The sequence below is a fragment of the Diabrotica virgifera genome, chromosome 2 (genome assembly GCF_917563875.1).
Source record: "Diabrotica virgifera virgifera chromosome 2, PGI_DIABVI_V3a".
Classification (NCBI taxonomy): domain Eukaryota; kingdom Metazoa; phylum Arthropoda; class Insecta; order Coleoptera; family Chrysomelidae; genus Diabrotica; species Diabrotica virgifera.
In genome coordinates, this window is record NC_065444.1 from 74,705,260 (window position 1) to 74,717,322 (window position 12,063).

At 34.0% G+C, this 12,063-nt stretch overlaps 1 protein-coding gene across 3 annotated transcripts in view; it reads right to left on the bottom strand.

Moving 5' to 3' along the window:
• LOC114342823 (venom carboxylesterase-6) overlaps positions 1–12,063 on the bottom strand; it is a 75,081-nt gene that overhangs the window by 36,738 nt on the left and 26,280 nt on the right. For all 3 annotated transcript variants that reach the window (XM_028293631.2, XM_028293630.2, XM_028293628.2), the window contains exon 3: positions 1,439–1,585. In XM_028293631.2, the coding sequence (XP_028149432.2) occupies positions 1,439–1,585 (147 nt within the window). The remainder of the gene's footprint in view (positions 1–1,438; positions 1,586–12,063) is intronic.

The following is a 12,063-nucleotide window of genomic DNA, read 5'->3' on the forward strand; positions in this document are numbered from 1 at the left end:
CGAACGCCACCATTGCTCTACACGCGTTTCGACTTATTCAAGTCTCATCAGGAACACTTGTAGATAGTTCATATTGAAATGAAATGCAATCTATTTTGGTTGTTTTAGAAATGAAATAGACTAGGTGAACCGCAAATTAAATAGTTTCCAGTAAGCCTTGAATTTGCAGTTCAACTATTTTTATTATTAGTATTTTTTGAAGTTAGGGGCGTCATTTGAAATTTGGATTGTGGGGGCAAGCATTCTATACCTATATAGGGGGCACCTACAATACATTATACAATACTACAGTAATAAAATTGATGTAGTTTTTGTAAATTTCAGTAATTTTCATGGTCAGGGGGCAAATGCCCCCCTGACCCTGTCAAATGACGCCCCTGTTTGAAGTTATTTGCGTAGGTCTGTCATTATTTTCTTTACAAAATTATTTGTTTCCAGATTAAATTTTCGAGATCTGTTAGAATACAAGCATGTATAAACCATCATTATCAGGTACACGACAATTAGACCGAAAGCAGTAGACCGAACTCATTGGACCGAAAAGCACTTTACCGAAACCTCACTAGACCGAACAGGATTAGACCGAAATGGTACATAAATTAAAAAAGATTGCAGTAAATTTTGCCAAGATTTTGTATTATCTGTCTTTTTGTTTATTGTATTTTTTTTTGGATTATTTTATATTTAAAGAGTATGTAAATTGTTACTCTGTACAGTCTAAAAACAAATAAAAAGAAAAAATAAACAAAAACAAAGCAAAAAAACAACCTCTAAACTATTTTTAGTATTGTATTTAATTTTTAGTATTGTACCTACATAATAAATAAAAAATAAACCAAAAACAAATAAAAACAAAAAATCAACAAAAAACAAAGCAAAAACAACCTTTAAACTCGCCAGTACTTTGTGCTGCCAGTCCCAAGCCTGGATAAAGTGTGAAGGGAGGTTGATGGTTGATGTTACCCTTGCTCAGATTACAATATTGTTTGAGCACCCTGTATTATGTACCTACCTAATTATTTTCGCTCTCCTGCTTTTCGGTCTCTTACTGTTCGGTCTAGCGAGGTTTCAATAAAGTGCTTTTCGGTCTAATGAGTTCGGTCTACTGCTTTCGGTCTAATGATTTCGGCCTCTTTACAGTAAACCCATTATCATAATCATTCTCTGGGCCTTTATCCCTATGAGGGTTCGGCTTTCTCATTACATTCCTCCACTAAAGTTTATTAATCCCCTCACAGATATCTTCTACATAAGAGTTTCCCCCTAGGTCTTATTTGGTCTTCTACATAGACTCTCCCACTTCTTGTAGTAACTTAAAACTCAGAAATTGTTCATGTTAAGTGATTAGCGTCTCAACGAACTTTATCGAATACTTTAAGGATCTACACTAAAAATATAGACATAAAAGGTATGCTGCATTGTTTGTTTTTTTACTTACCATCGGGGTATATACGTTTAAATAAAGACAATCTTCGTTTTGAAGTGGCGTTATACCTGGTCCTAACATATTTGTTTGTTGAAAACATAACCTATCATTTTTTGTAGCATCTAGAATTCCACTCCATGGTTCTGCTGGTACAGGAGCCTAAAATAATACAGAATTGTATAGTTTTTATGCATAAATACTAGAGCAGAGACCGAAATCACTTTTTGGGTTCTATCAAGTCACTCCATAGACATTATGGTACTTATTCGCTAGATCTACACAAACTAGAACATGTTTGTAGAATTATGGAAAAGTCGTCATTAATAAAAGTAAGATGTATAATAAGCTAATTATCTGAAGTATTACCGGTGCAACGCAACGCTGATGATTGTCAGGAATTTTATGTAGCTTATGCCAAAATAAGCTAATATAAAATATTCTAAATATATACTGATGGCAAAAAAATGCAACACCTAGACGGACAAATAATTTTTTAAATATTTATTTATGGAAGTATACATTATAATATTGTAGTCCAAGTAATGAAGCTTAAAATAGGACAAAACCTCGAAATTTTTACAGAATGGAGCGATTTGCTTTAAAATTTGAGAATACGTAGTGGATAGTCCAACGATCAAAATCTATATGATGCCAAAAGGCGCTTTTACCATGGGGGTGGTTGCCACCCCATGTCGGGAGTGAAAATTTTTTATTATATTTTGACCGCAAAAGTTGGTAAAAACGTTCATTCTAAGCAAAAAATGTTCTATACATTTTTTTGATAAAATTAATAGTTTTCTATTTATTCGCTATCGAAAGTGTTAGTTTTATATTAAAACAATTAATGTTTTTAATCAGTTTTCTGCAAATAACTCAAAAAGTTTTTGTTTTATCAAAACACCTTTGCTTAACAAAAATGTACCTTTTGAAAAAATCAACAAAACCGTTTTTTTAAATTTTCTTTAAGACCAATAGTAATCGAGCTATACTTTATTATATGTTAGGTCTTCTTCGGCAAATGCTAAATATTGTAGTTTCAAAGTCAAAAGACATGGAAACTATGCATTTTTCGAGGATCACTTGTTTAAACTAATTTGAAATATTTAAAAATATCTATCTTCAGAAATAAAAAAAAGTCTTTAGCTCAAAAATTAGGTGGCTTATAATGAAAAGAATGTCAGACCCTATATTTTTCAGCGAAAAAGTGATCGAGAGCAAACCCCTAATCACCACCCTGATTAAAATTAGTCATTTACCTTATTTCGTCTTCAGTACTTATGTATTATTAATAGGTTCTAGAAGTTTAACTGGTTTAGAATTAGTTTTTAAAAAAATGGAGTCAAAAGCAAATATCGAATTTTTGAAGTTTGTTAAAAAATTCCCTTTTCTTCAGAATAGAAAGATTATCATCAGAGATACAAAAAAATATTTATATATAAAATTATAGCTTATTTAATTCCCAAGAACTTGGTGTGCAAAAATTTTCTCTGCGGTAAAAATTGAGTGAGCTATTGACAATTAAAATTTGTAATAACATGCAAAAATCACCTTTACCAACCCTTTCAAAGTCACCAATTTTTGCGACTGAGGGTTTTAAAAGGATTTGTTATAAATAGTCTTATAGATCTTGTAAAAACCTACAAAATTGTTGTTTAATAAACTTTCTAAGATAAAAATTAAAAAGGTTACGGTTAAAAAATCAATATATTTTTTTTTACAAAAAAAAAGAAATCCAATTGGAAGCATAATAATGTAAGTTAGCTTTGCTTTTAGTCATTGGCCTTATTAATTCTTCTTTATTTATGTATTATTAATAGATTTTAAAAGTTTGACAGGCTTAGAATGATTAGTTTTTAAAAAACTAGAGTTAAAAGCGAATAACGACTTTTTATAGTTTGGTAAAAATGCCATTTTCTTCAAAATAGAAAGATTAGCATCAGATATACGAAAAAATGTTTTCACATGAAATTGTAGGTTATTTAATTCCCAAGAACTTGGTTTGAAAAAATTTTTTCTACGGCAAAAATTGAGTGAATGGTAAATGAGTATATATCGAAAAACATTGATTTTTTCTATATAAAACTAACACTTTCGATAGCGAATAAATCGAAAAGTATTAATTTTATCAAAAATATGGATAGAACATTTTTTGCTTAGAATGAATGTTTTTATCAACTTTTGCAGTCAAAATATAATAAAAAATTTCCACCCCTAAGATGGGGTGGCAACCAACCCCATGGTAAAAGCGCCTTTCGGCATCATATAGATTTTGATCCTTGAACTATCCACTACTTATTCTCAAATTTTCAAGCAAATCGATTCATTCTGTAAAAATTGCGAGGTGAAATGCTTCGGTTCCTGGACTATTGTTATTATTTAATACCATTACGAACAAATTTGCAACGTTATTTTCGTAAAAAAATTAATAATGATTTGAGTTTGTATACACTCAGTTACTATATGAGTCATTGATATAATTAATTGGTATATATTATATTGTGGAATACTCATCCAGATTCTTCTGATGGCATGCCAAAGGTCTTATAAGTTTGCTCAGAGTGCCATTAATAAGATCTAGAGGTGATCTGCTTCCAAACATATATCACCCTATACCATAATGCTTGCGGTTTGGTTGTCTTGCTATATGACGTTCAACTTCAACAGTCAAGTCTATATAATATGTCGTCTCTCCACTCGAAAACGTCTTACCCCTATGCGCTCATCAGAGCGGCCCAAACAAAACCTAGATTCATCATTACGGCAGACAAAGTCCTATTAGCCATTCCAGCTTTGCACCATTCTAAGCGCCGAGGTTTATGCTGGGTTGTCAAAGGTAACATCAAAAGAGTCTTGGATTAACTGTTCTACTTAAGACTACCCTTACTGTAGCTGCAACTAATCATCTGTTATTTGATGTACATTGTCCCGTCTATTTCAGAGAGCAAGAAGTCTAAGATGGGGCAAATCACGGCCTTACAATATTCTAGGACGTCCATACCCTCCACGATGCCGATAAGTCACATCATTGGACCACCTCTTCCAAACTCTTAATACCATTGATGGATTAGGTTCAACTCTTCGTGAAATTTCCCGTAAACCAACACCTGCCTCTTTATGGGCCTACAATGCGTCCTTTTTCGAAGTCACTTAAATGGCGAAATTGCCGATGATCTCGAACTCTTGGCATTTTAAATTTTTTGGGTAAATCAAAAACTATCCAAAATGACTAAAAATTACAAATAAACCAGATAGGCTATTTAGTATGTTCAAAATAAGAGAGCTAAAAGGAACTACAACGTTAACGGGATTTTATTGTCTCATATGATCAATGAACCTCTAAATTTGAAAAAACCGCGGAGTGCTACCCTTTAAATGGGTGCGTTTTTGAGAAAGGGGTGAATTAGTCCCTAGGCACAGGGTGAATTATGCACTTTTGGTACAAACACAGGAAAATTATTTCAGGTTAAATTTACTATAGTAAATATAGTGTCATATCATTTTTGAAAGGTAGAAAATATTTTTTTTACAAAAATATATTCAAAAGAAAAGCAAGAAAAAAACATGAAAGAAAGCAATTTTGTTTTTTGTCCCATAACTTTTTTCTACAGTGATATAGGTATAGGCATTACTTGAGCGAAAAATATCTTCTATCCTTACTATTTAAAATGACGTCTGGTAGAAGCCTCTAGGATTTACAGTCTCCGAAATAGGATTTTTCAAAATTCGCCGTTCACAGCATTTTTGGGCAATTTTCCCCATTATTTCGCAAACATTGTTCTGTAACTTTTTTCTACGTATTTCTAGGTATATGCAATGGTACATTTAGTAGAAAGAGAAGTCAATTACCTTAAAAATGGTCTAGCGCATAAGGTTGTGCGACTATTTTTAAGCAAGTTATGCTTTTTCAAGGTTTTATACTTTTAATGATTTTTTATATTTATCATTATTTTTTAAATTTCTCATTATGACTCTTTTTCTTACACAATTAGGTATACACATTGTAGAAAAAAAAGCTTATTTTCTTTACCTTAAAATGGTGTATTGCAAAGAATTCTAGAAATATCTTTAAACAAGATATCCGTAGGATAATATCCAACGGCATCTGCAATTTGAGGAAAAGGACCCCGCACAAACCTTATGGAAAATAGGTCCCAGTGGATTTCGTTCATACTTTGGGAAAATACTCTTTGAAGCATCCTGATAAAAAGTTCTTATGGGCACAACTCAATCGTATGAAGGATTTTCAAGATAAAGAGGCCCAAACTCGGAAAATTATAATATTTACGGCGTATTCCAATTCCGTGAGTTACTGGTTATTTGGCAACATGTAGAAGTTTGGATCAAAGAAAAGTACTAGTAGTCTATGATTTTTTCCTGGCTATCCAATAGCGACCTTTACTTTGACCTTGACCTTCAACGGACGTCATCTTCTAGAGTTTCGGGGGTTTTCGGCATTCAATTGATATAAACACATTACTCATGGGTTTTTGGGATCGCTAAACACGAATATGCCATCAGAATTGCCCTCCCGATGACGTGGTGGCCAGGGCCTCTACAAGGGACGTCATCTTCTAGAGTTTCGATGGTTTTCGGCATTTAATTGATGCAAATGAATTACTGGAGCGTTTTTCGAGGTCGCTATACCAGTGGCGGCCCGTGAGGTAGTGCCATAGAGCCATGGCACTACCTTGCTAACTATGCAGAAACATATTTTTTATCTTAAAGACATTTTACTGCCTGTTTATTTTTTTTGTGAATATTTCTCTTTATTTTTATAAATTATATCAAATCTGGCAACTGTGTAGCGCAATGCAAATCTACCGACTCTGGCCACCCACAGCTGACCGGATAAAGGATGAAAATCATAAAAATCCCAGTGCCGAACGGCATAGTGGCTCGTGAGAAAAGAGAAAGATTGTATGAGCATCCTGTGTAAGTGACAGAGAGAGAGAGCGGTATTGCACTTTTAACATACGTTTAAATTGGAGTCTCCGTGCCAGGCTCGAAATCTCGAAAAGGAAGTTAGTGGATCTTAAGATACAATGTTTTAGATCTACATATTTCTAGTTTCTTTACGTGTTCGCTTGACGCTATTGTGTTTATTGTCTACTACTGTATTGTATATTTGTGTTTATACTCTACTATATTTTTTAATTTGTAATTATTAGTTAGTGCGTTGTGATCGTGAGTGTCGTAGGTATAAAAATAATATTTTGATTATTTTCTACGTTTAATTTATTTATTGACAATGAATCAAATTAGTATATTAAAAAACTCTTTTGGTGGTTTTTCGTTAGAAAAAAAAACTACAAATTAAAGAACTCGGTCGGCCTTTACCCGATTTAAAAATTGAAAAACAAAGTGGAAATGGACAAAAACTTCGCTGTCGTAAGTTTAATAAAATTATTTATGATAAAAATAGCTGGTTGTGTGGTTGCGAACAAACTAATAAATTCTTCTGTTTTGTATGCGTTTTGTTTGGAGGTGACGAGACTTGGTCAAACAAAGGCACCGATGATCTTGTACATATATGGGAGAAATTGAAATCCCATGAAAAATCTAAAGTGCACATGAATAACGTTTTTAGCTTTTCAATGCTTGGTAAGTTAAATATAAAAACCCAATTAAATTCAGCTTATCGTGATACTCTATTTATATTTTATATCCTTTTTGACCATATCGTAAAACCGGCACAAAAAATTTAGGCAGCTGCCCGGATTCTGGCACTACCTTCCTAAAGTTATACGAGCCGCCACTGCGCTATACACGAATATGCCAGCAGAACCGACTCCCGGAGCACCTGATTTCCAAGGTCAATGAAAGGTGCTCCTGGAGTTTCGAGGGTCTTTGGTACTACATTAATGTAAACGGATTAGTTATAGGTTTTTGGGGTTGCTGAACACGAATACGTGATCAGCACAGACACAGGAGCACCTGGTGCCTAAGACAGGTTATCTTCTGGAGTTTCGGAGCAATCAAATGGATTACTCTTAGGTTTTTGTGGTTGCTGAACATGCATACACTATCAGATCCGACCCACGAATCACATTGTGTCTACGGCACAATGTGATCACGTATTCGTGTTCAGCAACCCCAAAAACCTATAATTAATCCGTTTGCATCAATGTAGTACCAAAGACCCTCGAAACTCTAGGAACCCTCGAAATTCTAGAAGATGACGTCCGTTGAAGGTCAAGATCAAAGTAAAGGTCGCCATTGGATAGCCAGGAAAAAATCCTAGACTACTAGTACTTTTCCTTGATCCAAACTTCTACATGTTGCCAAATAACCAGTAACTCACGGAATTGGAATACCCAGTAAATCTTATAATTTTCCGAGTTTGGACCTCTATATGTTAAAAACCTTTCATACGATTGAGTTATGCCCATGAGAACTTTTTATCAGGATGCTTCAAAGAGTATTTTCCCAAAGTATGAACGAAATCCACTGGGACCTATTTTCCATAAAGTTTGTGCGGGGTCCTTTTAACTTTTTTTATTTTTTTCAATTAGAAGAATATAGTTGCACATTATAACATAATTTTTAATTCCAAATAACTTTCCTTAATAACACTTTTCGATATTGTGAAATACAGGGTGGGGCATTAGTGTGACAAAGTCCAATTACTCGTTTGTCGTAAGAGATACGAAAAAAAGTTGTTTACATAAAAGTTGCGGCACAGATAGGACCATAATTTAAAAATATTTTCAGATATACAGGGTTACCCGTATTGACAGGGTGACCCAAATTTATGTTTTTTTAAATGGAACACCCTGTATCTTTTTACATTTTTGGATTCTACTCGATGTCTTCTTTCTTAAAATATACCCCAGACTGTGGGTGAAAAAACGTGATATAATTCAGGAATTTTTGAAACCTATCAGGTGTTGTAAAGGACGATGCCAGGAATAACTTCTACTAAAATGCAACCAAAAATATTGTGCGCTTTTTTTTTTTAATTGCGATTTTCGTTTGTTAAATTTGCAATTTTTATTAATTTTTAATTTTGTAGCTTAGGATATTGATTTTAGAGAAAAACTTTTTAATAGAAAGTTGTAGTAAACTCAGTGTTGTGTTCCATTTAAGAAAACTCAGAAAATATTCATTCCAAGTTTTGACCAACCCTGTATTAATATTAAACTTTTCGCTATACTATTAATGTTTAACAATAGTAGACTATATTAAAAATCGTTTGACCATAAATAGAAACTTTGATGTCAAATCACTACAATTCCACAGGGTGTGAATATTGCTACGAAATTAACAATAAAACGTAACTATCTTTTAATCTACCTCATATAATATTACAAAACCCTATATTTTGAGAAAGAAGACATCGAGGAGAATCCAAATGTTCCATTTAAAAAAATAAAAATTTGTGTCACCCTGTCAATACGGTTGACCCTTATCTAAAAATATTTTTAAATTATGGTCCTATCCGTGCTCCAACTTTTACCTAAATAACTTTTCTGTGTATCTCTTACGACAAACGAGTAATTGGACTTTGTCACACTAATGCCCCACCCTGTATATAGGTACTTTGCTCTTGAGCAAAATTCATATTTTTTAACATACCTCGTACACTATTGATTACATTTTATGTCTGATAATTGCATCTTAGGTTTAGGACTATGCAGAGCATTTTATAAAGAATAATTTTTTTCATAAAGTTAATAATAAAAAGTTTTCCATATGGTTCCAACTTAGTAGGACCTATTATTGCATGTGTCACACTTTGAAAAAGCATATCTTGTTTAGAAATAGTCCTAGAATTTTTTACAATACACCATTTTAAAGCAAGGAAAATAAGTTTTCTTTTTTATTACACAATGTATACCTAAATATACAATAAAAAAGTTATAATGAGAAATTTAAAAATAATCGTAAAATACATAATATATCAAAAATCATTAAAAGTATAATATTTGAAAAACCATATCTTTCTTAAAAATAGTCATCCTTCTACAATATATCATTTTAAAGATAATTGACTTCTCTTTCTAGTAAATGTAACATTGCGTATACCTAAAGCTGCGAAGAAAAAAGTTACAGAACAATGTTTGCGAAGTAACAAGGAAAATGGCCCAAAATCGCTGTGAGTGGCAAAATTTGTAAAATAATATTTTGAAAACTATAAATCAAAGAGCCTTCTACCAAACGCTATTTTAAAGAGAAAGGACAAAAGTTTTTTTCTGTGAAGAAATGCCTATACCTTTATCCACGTGGAAAAAAGTTATGGGACAATAAACAAATTTGCTATCTTTCGTGTTTTTTTCTTGCTTTTCTTTTAAATAAATTTTTGTAAAAAAAAATATTTTTGACTTTAAAATGTTATATCTCGATAGTAAATTTAATCTGGAACAATTTTACTGTAGACGTGTTTGTACCAAAAGTGCATAGAACTCACTCTAATTCGCCCTGTGCGTACGGACTAATTCACCCCTTTCTGAAAAACGCACCCCTTTAAATGGCAGCACTCCGCGGTTTCTTCATATTTAGAGGTCCATTGACTATATGAAATAATAAAACCCCGTTAACTTTGTAGTTCCTTTCTAAAATACATAATCAATAGCCTATATAAGAGTTAAATACACAGAAATATCCTTTCTTATCTTTTTTGTTTTTTTCAAAAAAAAAGAGGGAAAAACGTAAGAAAAAAGATATCTAGGTAAAAACTTTATCACATATTATACTTTTAGATAAGACTTCCAAAGAAATACTTTTGATCCAAATAAATAACCGTATACAAAGAAATAGAAATGTTGATAGAAATGAAATTCTGATAAATACAATCAGAAATGCAGACGATACAGTTATTTTAAGTGATAACATGAATGGATTACAATGCCTTTTAAATGCCATTGAGAAAGTGGGAAGAGAGTTCGATCTAAATATAAAGTGTTCAAAACAAAATACATGGTGTTTAGCCGTTTGGCCCATCAAGATTCCCGGTTATATGTTGATGGTCATATAATTCAAAGAGTACCCAGTTTTAATTATCTTGGTTGCTATATTAGTGAACAACTAGATCCAGATAGAGAGATAAAATGTAAAATGGAGAATAGCCCGCACAACATTTTTAAAAATTAGGTCATTCTTCTGTAATGATAACTTGCAACTTTAACTTCGACAGCGCATGATTAAATGTTACATTTGGTCAGACCTCTTATACGGTATCGAAGCATGTACATTAAAAATATCCACCATTAATCGTTTGGAGGCTTTTAAAATGTGTCTGCACAGAAGTACACTAAAGATACCATGGACGGTATGCTGACAAATGTATCACTCCTTAGAAGACCAAATGCTGCTCGCGAGCTGCTTTGATAACATCAAATGTAGAAAGATGGCCTATTTTGGACACGTAGTAAGGGGAAACCGATATAATATTCTTCAACTGATTGTCGACGGAATCATCTCGACGGAATCATCCCGAATCGACGGAATCTCAACGGAATATCGACGAAGAAAGAGATGTTCTAGGTACCTCTTTTTGTCTAGAGGAGATGAGAGGCGCGATCCATCAAATGAAAGATAATAAAGCGGCTGGCCTGGACGACATACGAACAGAGCAAATAAAGAACTTTGGACTAAAAACCGTAGAGTGGCTCGTAAAAATGATGAATTGCTGCATCCGTACATTACAAATCCCCAAAATCTGGAGAAAAGCTAGAGTGGTAGCCCTCTTAAAACCAGGGAAGGATCCGGCGGATACAAAGAGTTTTAGACCTGTATCTCTCTTGTGCCACCTTTTCAAGGCCTTTGAAAGAATGATACTGAACCGGATCGCAGAATATGTGGAGACTAAAATTATTCCAGAACAAGCAGGATTCAGACCCGGAAAGTGCTGCTGCAGTCAAATTCTTAATCTCACCCAACATATTGAAGATGGTTTTGAACGGAAGGAAATAACAGGAGTAGCGTTCATAGACCTAACTGCCGCCTATGATACAGTTAACCATCAACGGCTACTCGCAAAACTCTACGAAACTACAAAGGACTTCCGACTAACAAGGTTAGTGAAATGTCTCCTCCAGAATAGACGCTTCTACGTAACGCTCCAGTCCAAGAACAGTCGGTGGAGGGACCAAAAAAATGGGCTACCACAGGGAAGTGTCCTCGCGCCGTTTCTATACAACATATACACCAACGACCAACCCATACACCAACAAACAAGGCAATTTATTTACGCTGATGATACAGCGGTGGCAGCTCAGGGAAGCACCTTCAATGAAGTCGAAGTGAAGCTGACAGATGCCCTGGGAGACTTAGCTCTATACTATGATAAAAACCATCTGAAACCCAATCCCACAAAAACCCAGGTATGTGCTTTCCACCTGAGAAACAAGCATGCCCGAAGGTCGCTGGAGGTGGAATGGCGTGGTCAGATGCTGGAACACAACAAGACGCCAAAATACCTTGGCGTCCGTCTGGATAGAACTCTGTCTTACCGATACCACTGTCAAGATGTTAAGAAGAAAGTAAGTGCCAGAAATAATATCATCCGCAAGCTAACTAATACAAAATGGGGAGCACAACCACACACTCTCCGCACTTCTGCCTTGGCATTATGTTTTTCGGCCTCGGAGTTTGGAGCACCAGTATGGGCAAACTCTGCTCACGCAAAGAACGTCGAC